This window comes from Astyanax mexicanus, chromosome 1 (genome assembly GCF_023375975.1).
Source record: "Astyanax mexicanus isolate ESR-SI-001 chromosome 1, AstMex3_surface, whole genome shotgun sequence".
Classification (NCBI taxonomy): Eukaryota; Metazoa; Chordata; class Actinopteri; order Characiformes; family Acestrorhamphidae; genus Astyanax; species Astyanax mexicanus.
Genome location: NC_064408.1, coordinates 56263863 through 56279277, shown reverse-complemented (window position 1 = coordinate 56279277; position 15415 = coordinate 56263863). Strand labels below are relative to the sequence as shown.

The window sequence follows — 15415 nt, the reverse complement described above, 5'->3', positions numbered from 1 at the left end:
GTGTTTGTGTGTGTGTGTCTCTCTGAGTGAGTCAGTGTGTGTTTCTCTGTGTGTTTGTGTGTGTCTCTGAGTGAGTCAGTGTGCGTGTTTGTCTCCATGTGTGTTTGTGTCTCTCTGAGTGAGTCAGTGTTTGTGTTTCTGTGTGTGTGTTTGTGTGTGTTTCTGTGTGTGTGTATTGTGTGTGTCTCTCTAAATGAGTTAGTGTGTGTGTGTTTGTCTGAGTGAGTCAGTGTGTGTGTTTGTCTCTGTGTGTGTTTGTGTCTCTCTTTGAGTGAGTCAGTGTGTGTGTTTGTCTCTGTGTGTGTTTGTGTCTCTCTTTGAGTGAGTCAGTGTGTTTCTGTGTGTGTGTGTGTGTGTGTTTCTCTGTGTGTGTGTTGTGTGTATCTCTGTGTGTGTGTTTGTCTGAGTCAGTGTGTGTGTTTGTCTGTGTGTGTGTTTGTCTCTATCTGAGTGAGTCAGTGTGTGTGTTTGTCTCTATCTGAGTGAGTCAGTGTGTGTGTTTGTCTCTATCTGAGTGAGTCAGTGTGTGTGTTTGTCTCTGTGTGTGTTTGTGTCTCTCTCTGAGTGAGTCAGTGTGTGTGTTTCTCTGTGTGCGTGTTGTGTGTGTCTCTCTGAGGGAGTCAGTGTGTGTGTTTGTCTCTGTGTGTGTTTGTGTGTGTGTGTCTCTCTGAGTGAGTCAGTTTTTGTGTTTGTCTCTGTGTTTGTGTGTGTCTCTCTGAGTGAGTCAGTGTGTGTGTTTCTCTGTGTGTTTGTGTGTGTCTCTGAGTGAGTCAGTGTGTGTGTTTGTCTCCATGTGTGTTTGTGTCTCTCTGAGTGAGTCAGTGTTTGTGTTTCTGTGTGTGTGTTTCTCTGTGTGTGTATTGTGTGTGTCTCTCTAAATGAGTTAGTGTGTGTGTGTTTGTCTGAGTGAGTCAGTGTGTGTGTTTGTCTCTGTGTGTGTTTGTGTCTCTCTTTGAGTGAGTCAGTGTGTGTGTTTGTCTCTGTGTGTGTTTGTGTCTCTCTTTGAGTGAGTCAGTGTGTTTCTGTGTGTGTGTGTGTGTGTGTGTGTGTTTCTGTGTGTGTGTGTTGTGTGTATCTCTGTGTGTGTGTTTGTCTGAGTCAGTGTGTGTGTTTGTCTGTGTGTGTGTTTGTCTCTATCTGAGTGAGTCAGTGTGTGTGTTTGTCTCTATCTGAGTGAGTCAGTGTGTGTGTTTGTCTCTGTGTGTGTTTGTGTCTCTCTCTGAGTGAGTCAGTGTGTGTGTTTCTCTGTGTGCGTGTTGTGTGTGTCTCTCTGAGGGAGTCAGTGTGTGTGTTTGTCTCTGTGTGTGTTTGTGTGTGTGCCTGTCTGAGTGAGTCAGTGTGTTTGTGTTTGTCTGATTGAGTCAGTGTGTGTGTGTCTCTCTGAGTGAGTCAGTGTGTGTGTGTGTGTGTGTGTTTGTCTGAGTGAGTCAGTGTGTGTTTTCTGTGTGTGTGTGTCTCTCTGAGTGAGTCAGTGTGTGTGTGTCTCTCTGAGTGAGTCAGTGTGTGTGTGTGTGTGTGTGTTTGTCTGAGTGAGTCAGTGTGTGTTTTCTGTGTGTGTGTGTCTCTCTGAGTGAGTCAGTGTGTGTGTTTGTCTCTGTGTGTTTGTGTCTCTCTTTGAGTGAGTCAGTGTGTGTGTGTAAGTGTGTGAGTGTGAGAGTGAGTGAGAGTGAGTGAGAGTGAGTGAGAGTGAGTGAGTGTGAGTGAGTGAGTGAGTGTGAGTGAGTGAGTGTGAGTGAGTGAGAGAGTGAGTGAGTGTGATTGAGTGTGTGTGAGCGAGTGTGAGTGTGAGAGAGTGTGAGAGAGTGTGAGAGAGTGTGAGAGAGTGTGAGAGAGTGTGAGAGAGTGTGAGAGAGTGTGAGAGAGTGAGTGAGAGTGAGTGAGAGTGAGTGAGTGTGAGTGAGTGAGAGAGTGAGTGAGTGTGATTGAGTGTGTGTGAGCGAGTGTGAGTGTGAGAGAGTGTGAGAGAGTGTGAGAGAGTGTGAGAGAGTGTGAGAGAGTGTGAGAGAGTGTGAGAGAGTGAGTGAGTGTGAGTGAGTGAGTGTGAGTGAGTGAGAGTGAGTGAGAGAGAGTGTGAGTGAGTGTAAGTGTGTGTGAGTAAGTTTGTGTGAGTGTTTGTGTGTGTGTGAGAGTGAGTGAATGTGTGTGAGAGTGAGTGAATGTGTGTGAGAGTGAGTGAGTGTGTGTGAGTGAGTGTGTGTGAGTGAGTGTGTGTGAGTGTGTGTGTGAGTGTGTGTGTGAGTGTGTGTGTGAGTGAGTGTGTGAGTGAGTGAGTGGGAGTGAGTGTGAGTGTGTGAGTGTATGCGTGAGTGAGTGTGAGCGGGAGTGAGTGTGTGTGTGTTTGTGTGTGTCAGTCACTCTCCAAGTTTGAGAGTTTGTGTGTCTCATTGAGCTTCTGCTTAACTACCCCCACTAGGCTGGAAGGATATGTTGACCAATGCTACAAAGAACACTTGAGGAACCAAGGCAAGGTGGACTCAGTAAGTTTGTTGCTATGTTACACAACACTTTCTGCATTTGCTTTTCTGTCTTGATGCATAACCTAATTGTTTTATCTTCAGTTCATAATAGAATTGTTCAGAATTGCTAAATTACTTAAAACAAAAGAAAACACTGTAATTTTATTAGCAGTAGTTTTTTCTATAGTGGCATTACAGTTGCTTGGGTCTTCTGGCAGATTACATTTATGACCTGAAGCCAGGAATGCTTTTTTAACTTGTTTCTTTTTATAGCTGGTTGGAGTGGATGTCATGGCTGCATTAGACATATACGTTGAGAGGGGGCAGTGGGAAAAGTGCATTGATACTGCATCTAAGCAGGTATTCCACTGTTGTCTTGGCCACTAAATTCAGTCTATGAAATGTGTTATGTTCAAAGTGATGTGAACTGCAAGGATTTTTCTTTGTGTTTTTTTTTTTTACTCTAGTCATGTAGTCATTCTTGTCAGTCCATAATATATTTCCTGTTAAATTTGAAAGGCTGCACACAACCTCAGTCACACTATATCAGCAGCATGTGTAAAAAAACAGCCTATATGTCCCAACATGCTGCACTCTTATTTACATCCCACCATCTTATCCACAACCACTGACACACTCTTTCAACTATTGACACTCTTTGAATCCAAGTTCATACAGCAAAGACTTTGCTTCAAAACCCCCAACACCTGTCTCTATATATCTCTTATATGCCTGCCACCAAATTTGTAAACTTAAATAGTTTTTTTCACAAGCTCCATTAGCTTCACCTTTAAATAAAACTGTTCGCTGTGTCAGTATCCTTTTTTCACAGCTACTTCTTCCATTAATCTCTTTATCTCTTTTTTCCTGTTATGTAAAGAATGTTCCCTTTTCTCCTTTACTTTCTTTTTTCTCTCCTCTTGAGCAGAATTTTAAGATCCTGCATAAATACCTTGCTTTGTACGCCACCCATCTGATCAAAGAAGGCGAAGCAGAGAAAGTTCTCAAGTTATATGTTCAGCATGGCGTGCCAGCAAACCCACAGGTACACAGGGGCGATAATGTAGCACAGCTTACAGTTCTTATCAGAGAACTGCTAAACAGAAGAATATTAGTCGAGTTTTTCTCCCTTCTGTGTTTTTGTGTGCATGTCTGTATGTAAGACATCTTGTTTATTGGTAACATGTAAGCAAGTAAATTATAGTCTCCTGCAGTTTTTTCCTTCACTTTTATTTATTATTAGCAGCATCTACAGTGTTGTGAAAAAGTGACAACACAAGTAAACACAAAATTTTGTTTCATTGTCAAGGGAGAAAAAAAGTGTTTTACCCCTACAGTTAAAACATATCTGTGGTTTATCACACCTGAGTTTAATTTCTCTAGCCACACTCAGGCCTGCCACACCTGTTCTCAATCAAAAAATCACTTAAATAGGACCTGCCTGACAAAGCGAACTAGACCAAAAGATACTCGAAAGCTAGACCTTATGCAAACATACATGAAAAAAAAAAATTGAGATCTATCAGTCTGGAAAAAATATATAAAGCCCTTTCTAAAGTTTTGGGACTCCAGCAAATCGCAGTGACTTGGACGATTGATGAACCTTTTCAGGAGTGGGCAGCTGACCAAAATTACCCTAAGAGCACAAACAACTCATTAAAGAGGTCACAAAAGACCCCACTAAAACATTTAAAGAAATGCCTCAGTTCAGGTCAGAATTTATGACTTCACCATAAGAAAGAGACTGGGCAAAAATAGCCTGCATGGCAGAGTACCAAGACAAGAACACCTGCTGAGCAAAAAGAACATCTCAATTTTGCCAGAAACTGATGATCCCCAAAACGTTTTGGAAAATAATCTGTAGACTGATGAGAGAAAAGTTGAACTTTTTGGAAGGTGTTTCTCCCATTACATCTGGTGTAAAAGCAACATCGCATTTTAGAAAAAGAACATCATACCTACTGTAAAATATGATGGTGGTAGTGTGATGGTCTGGGACTGTTTTGCTGCTTCAGGAGCTAAATGGAATCATGATTTCCACTGTCTACCAAAAGTCTAAAGGAAAATGTCCGGCCATCTTTTTGTGACCTCAAGCTAAAACTTACTTGGAATTTGGAGACCAATTTAGAGGAATTACAACAATTCTGTAAAGATTAATTAAGCCAAAATTCCTCCACAGTGCCTCCAAAGTTAATGCAAATACTTGATTGCAGTTGTTGCTGCTAAGGGTGGCCCAACCAGTTATTAGGTTTAGGGGGCAACACTTTTTTACACAGGGATTTTTTTCTCCCTTAATAATAAATACCTTCATTTTGTGTTTTCTTGTGTCGTCTTTAACTAATATTTAAATTTGTTTGATGATCTGAAACATTTAAGAGTGAAAAATATGAAAAAAAATAAATAAATGAAGGGGCAAAACACTTAAAGGTTATTAGATGTTCTCTGATGTTCAGGGAAACAGGACATACCTTACTAGATTTCGGTTTTCATTTCCTTTTTGTTACAGAATTTCAACATCTACAAGCGCCTGTTCCAGGAGTGCATGAACTTGCCTGACAAGGACATTTCTGAGGCCTACAGGATGTGGGCTGACCTGAGAGATGTTTTATATTTGCTGGTGAGTTATTGCTGTTATGGTAAGTTTTTGTTTGTATAATGGATTTCAACCTATATTTTTTTCTTTTGGCCAGTGTGAAAACCTGACCAAGTCTTCAGAAGCCAACTCTCCAGCCCATGAGGACTTTGAGCAGATGCTAGTTATATCTCACTATTATGCTACCCGTTCAGCAGCCAAGGGTGTTGACCAATTGGTATGTGCTTTTAAATATTGCTACTCAGTATTGTGTTATGGTATATAATATATAACCAGTGTTGCAGTGTTACATTTTTAAAATAGAATGATCACATATTAGAGATCTATAGGCGAGCCATCAACTGTGCACCATGCAGCTTGATGTCAGTGTCAGTGTCGGCATGTCTTTGGTATCGTGTAGGATACGCCTTGCGCAGCTCAATATGCACAATGCCAATTCATTTAGGCCGGAGCAAATGGTGCGCAACGCTTATGTGCTTCTCAGCAGAGGAAATTGCTCAGCTTGTTCTCGCTGTTAAAATGCATGAGAAGGTCATCTACAGGAACAGCAATTATTTTATTGTTATTTTATATAGTATTCTGTTTATATAGTATTCAGTGTCCATGTGTGTAACAAGTGGGGGGTGGGAGTGTACACGCACTGAGCGTGCACAGAGCACCTCTGTAGCTAAGATGAGTATAGGCATCTGATAGTAGTCAGGGTTTAAATGTGCACTATTAGTGTTAATTTAGAAACAATACTATACAACAATACTAATGTTTTAGTATTATATTTGGTGGAATAACCCAGTCATGTGTCATGGCACACTCCACCAGTCTTTCTCACTGCTTTTGGATGATTTAACGCCACTCTTGGTTCAAAAATGTAAGCAATTTAGCTTTCTTTTGATGGCTCGTGATCATTCATCTTCCTCTTTATTTTATATTACAGAGATGCACCTAATTTTTCCAGTCACGAATAAAACATTGAATTATTTACGTTAATAAATAAATAACCAAGTATAATATTTTGTCTCAGCTGGGTTCTTTTTATCTACTTTAAGAAAATCTGATCATGTTTTAGGTCAAATTTATGCAGAAATATAGCAACAATTTATAAAATAGGCTTTTGATAATACAGCTAAAATGAAACAGCACAAGATATTAATTAAATAATTAATGAAACATTGCAGTAAAAATAATATATAACTAGATATGTTATTTTGTACATGGTGTCATTTACAGTGCATCCGGAAAGGATTCACAGCGCTTCACTTTTTCCACATTTTGTTATGTTACAGCCTTATTCCAAATTGTATTAAATTAATCTCTTTCCTCAAAATTCTACACAAAATACCTCATTATGATCATGTGAAACAAGTTTTCTTGAGAGTTTTAAAAAATTATTAAAATTAAAAAACAAAGAAATCATATTTACATAAGTATTCACAGCCTTTGCTTAATACTTTGTAGAACCCCCTTTGGCAGCAACTACAGCCTCAAGCTTGCCACAAGCTTGGCACACCTCTTTTTAGGCAGTTTTGCCCATTATTCTTTGCAGTACCTCGGAAGCTCCATCAGATTGGATGGGAGACGTCTAGGCACAGACATTTTTAGATCTCTCCAGAGATGTTCATTCGGATTCAAGTCTGGGCTCTGGCTGGGCCACTCCAGGACATTCACAGGGTGGTCCTGAAGCCACTCCTTTGAGATCTTGACTATGTGCTTCGGATCGTTGTCCTGCTGAAAAATTAACCGTTGCCCCAGTCTGAGGTCTGAAGTGCGCTCTGGAGCAGGTTTTCATCCAGGATGTCTCTGTACATTGCTGCATTTATCTCTATCCTGACTAGTCTGCCAGTTCCTGCTGCTGAAACACATCCCCATAGCATGATGCTGCCATCACCATGCTTGACTGTAGGGATGGTATTGGCCTCGCGATGAGCAGTGCCTGGTTTCCTCCAAACATGACGCCTGGCACACCAAAGAATTCAATATCAGACCAGAGAATTTAGTTTTTTATGGTCTGAGAGTCCTTCAGGTGCCATTTGGCAAAATTTGGCAAAGTCCCTTTTACTAAGGAGTGGTTTTCGCCTGGCCACTCTGCCATACAGGCCTGATTGGTGGATTGCTGCAGAGATGGTTGTCCTTCTGCAAGGTTCTCCTCTCTTCACCGAGGAACGCTGGAGCTCTGACAGAGTGAGCATCGGGTTCTTGGTCACCTCCCTGACCAAGCCCCTTCTCCCCAAACGCTCAATTTAGGCCGGCCAGCTCTAGGAAGAGTCCTGGTGGTTCCACACTTTTTCATTTACGAATGATGGAGGCCACTGTGCTCATTGGGACCTTTAAAGCAGCAGATTTTTTTCTGTATTCTTCCCCAGATTTGTGCCTTCAGACAATTTTGTCTCGGAGGTCTACAGAAAATTCCTTTGACATCATGCTTGGTGTTTGCGCTCTGACATGCAGTCAACTGTGGGACCTTACATAGACAGGTTTGTGCCTTTCCAAATCATGTCCAATCAACTGGATTTACCACAGATGCACTCCATTTAAGCTGTAGAAACATCTGAAGGATGACCACTGGAAACAGGGTGCACCTGAGCTCAATTTTCTCAAGAAACCTTTTTTTTACATGGTCATAATGGGGTATTTTGTGTAGATTTGTGAGGAAAGAGATTAATTTAATACAATTTGGAATAAGGCTGTAATGTAAAAAAAAAGTGAAGCGCTGTGAATACTTTCCTGATGCACTGTAGCTGTATTAAGTTTAATTTATTAATTTTTTTTTTACACTTCTATCCAGAGTACTTTGACAGCCAGGCTGTCCATTTCACTACTGAGGCACACAGATGTCATTCCAGCAGACAAGGTCTTTTATGAAGCTGGCCTTGCTGCCAAGGTAAGCCCCAAGTATGCCTGTGGTTCAACAGCTCTATTGCTGTTGCAGAATCCTGAGTACAGACATTAAGAAATACATTGTGATAGAAGTGTTTGCCCATATCATCTAGCACTATGCCCAGCACTGTTGTGGTCTGCATTACAGAGAGTTAATAAACTAAAATAAGTCTCTACATTTTTAAGTCATCAAGCACCAGTACAAAACAATTTGAAGCACAATAATGTAAACTGAATATAATTGTTTTATGTTCTCTATGCTGTTAAATGTAGGGCTGGTCTAGAAACATTAGACATTTTTTATTATTTATGCTGTCGGAAACTAATCTGCTAATGCTTTCTGTATAGGCTGTCGGGTGGGAGAGCATGGCCTTTATTTTCCTTAATCGTTTTCTGGATTTGGCTGATGTAAGTTCAGTTTTCATATATGAGCCAAATTTCATGTATGTATGAATTAAAGCATATCGGGTTGGAATCAGTTGGTTGATAAAGAGAAAATTTGTTGTGGTATGTTTTGCAGGGTGTTGATGAAGGTTCACTGGATGCCTTAGACCATACAGATTTTCAGGATACAGACATTCCTTTTGAAGTCCCTCTGCCATCAAAGCTCCATGTGACTGTAAGGCCTTTTTCAGTAGTGGTTAATATTATTAGTAAATATTGATCAACTTAATCACACTTGTTCTTCTTAAGATGTTTTTATTGTAGATATTTAAATGCATATAAAAGACTGAAGGTATGAAATGTAAAATGCAATAATATTTACATTAGTGAAGTCAATTAAAATATTGGTATATACTTGTATATTTGTGAGATGATAAAGCCAACGTGGGTATCTGAAACAAAGAATGCATTAACACATGCAAATTGGATAGAGGAAACTTTTTTTTACTTTATTGTAAACATCTCAGCTTGGTGATGAGCATGGGGGAGGAGCATTTAAATGACCTCGGGGGAAAATGCGCTGAGAGCATAGGGAACCAGAGTGTGTGTTGTGCTGTACCACAAGGATCACTGGATCTAGCTCCTTTCTTTTATTTATTTTATTTCTGTAACACCATAAATGTGCTTTGGTGCTGCATTAGTTAATGTATGAACTAATAAATAAGCAAGTGGAATACCGCCAGTGCGAATCCGAATATCATATCTGCTCCATGTCCTTTGGTTTTACCTGCCCCAAAGCTCTCTGTCTGGGTTGGAGCTAAAAGTCTGAACCGGTCTTCCGGTATGCGGTCGGAGTAGACAGACGTGAGTGCATCGTGCTCCAGCCAAAACTTGATAATTTCGTACTTAAAACTCGTTTTTCAGGAAGGGAGAGAGTTTTAATACAATAAAAGGGAAATCAGGACAGCGAGAAGCTAGCTTTAGGAACCGACCATGCCTAAAAATAAGGAGAAAAACGGCCAGACTTCAAAAGCTAACGAGGCACCCTCACTGGCTAATGCTAACTCAACTGAAACACCAAAGCTAACTGGTGCGGAGGTAACACCGAGTGATCTCCTGGAAGCCATAAAGGAGCTTAAGTCCGACCTCAAAGGGGACAATGACCAATTAAGAAAGTCTATAGATTCAATACGTCGAGAGATGAGCAGCAAACTAGACAGCCTAACCGAGGAAGTGCAAGGGCTGAAGGAGCAACTGGGGGAGATGGAACACTGCATGGCGCAGGTGGAGGACTGGGCCGCAGAAGTTTCTCGAGTCCTCACGGCTGCTATGCAGAGGGAAGAAAAGATGCAGCGGAAACTCACAGATTTGGAATCGAGGTCTAGGAGGAATAATATCCGCATATTTGGAGTGCCTGAAGGAGAGGAAGGTAGCTCGGTAACACATTTTGTGTCGGAGCTTATAAAGCGTGAATTTCCAGCGACTGCGGAGCTGGAACTAAAAATTCAGCGGGCCCATAGATCCCTCGCTCCCAAACCAAGGTCTGAGGCTCCCCCGCGCCCCCTTATTCTCAACTTTCAGGAGTTCACGACAAAGGAGATCGTGCTAAGGGAGGCTTGGAAGAAAGGGAAAGTTCAACTGGGAAACCGAACGCTGTTTTTCGACCATGATTATGCCGCAGAGATCGTTCAAAAGCGCAGAGAATCCAACGGGCTAAAGAAAGCTCTAAAGGAGAAAAACATCCGATTTCAGACGCCTTACACTAATATGAGAATCCACTTGGATGACGGCACCCAAACCTACAACAGCGCACATGAAGCAGGGCTGGAATTAAGGAGGTGAGGATTTACGGTGGCCGTACCTGAGGCAAGGGAAGAGGTGGACTCGGTTGGGACCCGATTGGAGGAGGTCCTTGGCTGGAAGCGTCAGGAAAAGTCCCGGAGATTAAGACGATCGGCAGCCGCGGAGAGAGCTAAAGAATCGCTCCGGAGATTCGAAAGGTCTGACAAGTCAAGGTGTGGGAGCAGTGCCGGGTCAGATGAGTAAAGGAGCTTCAGTTGTTCACAGCTGGGAGCAGCACCAGAAAGAGTATGGATCGCTGGACATATAGGATGGTGCATATCTTGTTGTTAACCACCTATGTGGGGCCCTTTCACTATGATTGGCTACCCACCAGCAGGGTCATGGAGAAGGGTAGTTTTTTTCTCCATCATCGGAGGTACCGCTTGTTCTTAATTTGTTCTAGATTTCATTTTACAGTTTGTGTTTTCTATAACACATGCATAGTGTTTAAAGGGGTGTCTGTAGCACTTACGTTGCTATATAAGTATGGCGCAGGGGGTTAAAATTGTGTCTTGGAATGTTAATGGCCTAGGTAACCCTATAAAAAGGAGTAAAATAATTGCAAAGCTGAGAAAGACAAGATCAGATATGGTGTTTCTCCAAGAGACACATTTAGCGAGAAATGAGCATGAAAAATGTAAAAAACTAGGCTTCACTAACTCTTTTTACAGCTCATGTAAGAATAGTAGGAGGAGGGGGTCATTACGTTAATATCTAACAATGTCAATTTTGAAGTGATAACAGTAGAAACGGATAAGAATGGCAGATATGTTATTGTAAAGGGCAGATGTAATAAGGTTGTGTTCACTTAAGTTAATGTATATATACCTCCAGAGAGTGACCTGAAATTCCTCAGTCTTCTTTTTGACAAAATACTCTCCATGAGTGAAGGCATTTTAGTTTGTGCAGGTGATTGGAACACTGTATTGAACCACAGTCTGGATACTACAAGTAATAGACTACATAAGCTAAACAGATCTAAAAACATGAGGAACCTGATTAAGGATAATGGGCTATTTGAAGTGTGGAGGGATTTCAACCCGGACGTAAAAGATTTTACTCATTACTCTTCAACGCATAAAGTTCACTCTAGAATAGATTACTTTTTAATGAACATCACGGATAGATGCAGGGTCTGTGACTGTTCAATTGGGACTGCTGATATCTCTGACCACAACACTATATATTTGACAATTAACATAGAAGACATGAGACGAGAAACTCAATGGAAACTTATATATATAGGATTATAGGATATAGGATTATTAAATAGAAAAACAGTAGTACAGGATATAAAGAGAGAAATTAAAGAATGCATAACCTTAAACAAAGATGATGAAGTAGAACCTACAATACTTTGGGATATGGTAAAGGCGGTAATGCGTGGTCACTTGATATCAAAAACATCTTATATAAAAAAGATGCAGAGACTTGAATATGACAACCTACAAAAACAGTTAAGAGAACTTGAAAAGCTATACCAACTTAACCACAGGGAAGAAGTGGCACAACAAATAAAAACAATAAAAGAAACACTGGACCAAAAGGCATGTGAAGAGCTTGAAAAGAATCTGCGATTTACTAAACAAACATTTTATGAATCTGGACCAAAGGCAACAAAAATTCTGGCAAGGCGCCTTAGAACACAAAAAACTAGGAACTTTATTAACAAAATCAAAGACCCCTCTACTAATAAATTAACTTTTGATCCAGAGGACATTCATACAATCTTTAAGAACTATTATAAAACACTATATTCTCCATTGGAATACCTAAATGAAACCGAAATTCAAAACTACTTGCAGAAATTGGACCTCCCAACCATAGACCCTCACTTGAGTGAAGCATTAACCTCCCCAATAACAAAGGAAGAATTGGATAAAGCTATTAGTAAACTGAAGACTAATGAAAGTCCAGGGGGTGATGGATACCCAAACGAGTGGTACAAGATTTTTAGGCAGGAAGTTTCACCCCTACTGCTAGAGTCATTTAATTGGACACTTAAAAAAGCTACCATTCCACCATCTTGGAGGGAGGCGATAATCTCCGTAATCCCTAAGGAAGGTAGAAACAAGGAACTTTGTGAGTCATATCGACCAATTTCTGTGCTTAATGTTGATAATAAACTCTATACTTCAATATTGGCCAAGAGAATGGAAACGCTTCTATTCAACTTGATAAATGAGGATCAGACAGGATTTATAATATACCGTGAAACCCAGGACAATATCAGAAGGACAATTCAAGTTATAGACACAGTCAATAAGCAAAAAATAGGCGCGGTCTTAATACGCCTTGACGCTGAAAAGGCCTTCGATAGAGTGAGCTGGCCCTTTCTGTTTGCAGTTATGGAGAGAATGGGCCAATTCATAAGGAGTATACAAGCCCTTTATAAGGATCCAATAGCTCGAATAAAGATCAATGGCACTCTTTCAACTAGATTCAGTCTCTATAGAGGTACAAGGCAAGGATGCTGCTTAAGCCCCTCACTTTTTGTCCTATTTATTGAGCCATTGGCCCAGGAAATTAGAGAAAACAAGGACATTGAAGGCATAAGGATAGCACAGCAAGAACATAAAATAGGATTATTTGCAGATGATATTATCACTTACATCCAAAACCCGGAATCTTCCCTTCCTAAGCTTTTTACAATTCTTAATGAGTTCGGAGAGAAATCTGGTTATAAACTAAATATTACAAAAACGCAGGTACTTTATCAACTACAGTCCAAGTAAATTACTTAAAAAGAAATTAAAGCTAAAATGGGATTTGGATGCAATAAAATATTTAGGAGTTAAGTTGGTTATAGATCTGAAGGGACTTTTTATGGCAAACTACCCAAATCTCAACAGTAACCTAAAAAGAGATCTAGCACAATGGTCATTACTGCCAATGGACTTTAGTTCTAGAATAGAAGTGATAAAAATGAACATACTCCCCAGATTGTTATACCTGTTTAGCTCTCTACCAGTCCAAATCCCAGACTCTCAGTTCCCAATCTGGGACAGACAAATATCAAGGTTTATCTGGGCAGGCAAGAGGCCGAGGATTAAATTTAAGACATTGCAGTTGGGGAAAGATCATGGAGGACTTTCCCTACCGAACCTAAGGGATTATTTCTATTCTGCCCAAATGAGATATATTGTATCCTGCTGTTCCTCAGACTATACTGGAAACAGATAGAATTGACCCAAAGCAAAGTCAAACCACAGGCCAGACTGGGAGAGAAACAGAGTAGATTTCAGGAGGACGATAACACTACAGTAACAGTAACACTAGCAATATGGACAGAGATAGTACAGAGATACAAGTTGGAGGGAGATTGCAGATTATTCCTTTGGCCCTCATATACTAGCACCTCCAAACTTGGGAAGACGGATCAGACATTCAAAAGATGGACAGAAAAAGGCACAACAGCCATAGGTACTTTGACTGAGGCAAACAACTTTAAGTCATTTGAAAAGGTTAAAAAGGAATTCAAATTAGAAAACAAAGATCTGTTTCGATATCTGCAGTTACGACATTTCTATGATACCCAGGTGAAATCACAATTATTGGACAACTGCAACAAGCTAGTGGAAATGTTGTTGGTTTCAATCAAACAGATGCCCTCTAGGACTGTTTCTAAACTTTATTCTTGCCTTCAAAGTTGCAATGGGAATAATACATACACCGTAAAAGTAAAAATGGGAAAAAGAAATGCAATTGGATATCTCTGAGAGTGACTGGCTTTTGATGTGTAAAATACAACTCACTTCAACCAGCTCTAGAAGTTGGAGGGAATTTGGTTGGAAGAATCTACTAAGGTACTTTATTACCCCCTATATCAAAAGTAAACAAACTAAAGTAAACCAGATTTGTTGGAGAGAATGTGGCCATATCAATTCCAATCACCTGCATGTTTTTTGGTCATGTGTGAAATTACAGCCACTCTGGTCGGAAGTATTAGAAATAATAGAGGAAGTCCTCCAATATGAAGTTCCGAGAGATCCAAGGATTTTATATCTTGGCCTGATTCCGGAAGGTTCGATTGAATAAGCGGATGTTTATATCTTTAAAATAATGATTATGGCAGTAAAGAAAGTTATTACAAAGAACTGGTTGAAAAAAGAGTCACCAAAAATAAAACAATGGATGGAAATAATGGAAGAGATATATAACATGGAAAAAATGACATTCCTTCTGCGTATCCAAAAAAATGCGGCTGAGCAGAGCTGGCAGAAATGGACATCCTACAAGAACTCTAATGCAAAAGACTTATAATTATGGGAACCGTCACCCCACTGTGCATGTTTTCTTTTCTTTTTGTGTGTGCATATTTGTGATTGTACTTTGAAGTTCTTTCTTTTCTTTTCCTTTTGTTTTGTTTTGTTTTCTCTACTTTTGTGATTCCTATGTATCAAAACAAAAAATAGCTTTAAGTAAAGAGTAGAAAAAAAAAGTCTGAACCAAGACCGGTTCCGGAGCATTACAACTGGACACTGTACACTGGGGGACATCTACTTGCCTATGTTGGAGCTTTTCAGTTATATGCCACAAATAGACTTGATGTAACACAGTGAATCAACACCAGCAGATAATATGCATCTCCAAACCATCACTGATTGTGGATAATTTACACTAGACCTCAAACAGCTTGGACTGAGTGTCTCTCTACTCTTCCTCCAGACTCTGGTCCCTTGATTTACAAATTAAATTTAAAATGTACTCATGATCAGTGTTGGTTGGAGAGTCATGTCATCTGCTGGTGTTGGTCCACTGTATTATATCAGTGTTTTTCTGGATACAGCACCTCTGCTAACAATTTTTATGGAGATGGGAATTTCATTGACCAGCAGGACTTGAAAGGACTTTTTGGCATACTGCCAAAAGTAACAATTGGTCAAATTTTCTGAGACATTGATTTTTGGGGTTTCATCTGTTGGGAAATCTCTTGGCCTGCCATTTTCCTTGCTTAAGCAAAGTAATTCATATTTCATGTTTCCAGTGACTACAAATTTGGTGTTATTTTTATACCATCTGCCAATGGATCGAGACCGACACTGAACAGACACTATTTAGGTGATTGTCAATTCTTAGCATGACAGGAACATCAGTTGTGGCATCTTAATTGGATTCATCTGGTATGAGTAGAGCAAGTGTTTGGATATTAGTGTTTTATTGTTGTTGGGTTGTGGGGAATCCATCAGACAAAATTAATTACAAATAAACTGACTTCTAATGTAGACAGAATGACTAACAAATGCAGTGTGGAAAAATTGTAGGAGTT

At 40.1% G+C, this 15415-nt stretch overlaps 1 protein-coding gene across 1 annotated transcript in view; it reads left to right on the top strand.

The window, feature by feature from the left end:
- The window catches only part of ift172 (intraflagellar transport 172), an 88450-nt gene that overhangs the window by 70460 nt on the left and 2575 nt on the right, over window positions 1-15415 (top strand). The window contains exons 38-45 of the mRNA XM_022662765.2: window positions 2414-2477; window positions 2730-2816; window positions 3385-3501; window positions 4963-5073; window positions 5147-5266; window positions 7829-7924; window positions 8269-8328; window positions 8441-8539. Coding sequence (XP_022518486.2) covers window positions 2414-2477; window positions 2730-2816; window positions 3385-3501; window positions 4963-5073; window positions 5147-5266; window positions 7829-7924; window positions 8269-8328; window positions 8441-8539 — 754 coding nt within the window. The remainder of the gene's footprint in view (window positions 1-2413; window positions 2478-2729; window positions 2817-3384; window positions 3502-4962; window positions 5074-5146; window positions 5267-7828; window positions 7925-8268; window positions 8329-8440; window positions 8540-15415) is intronic.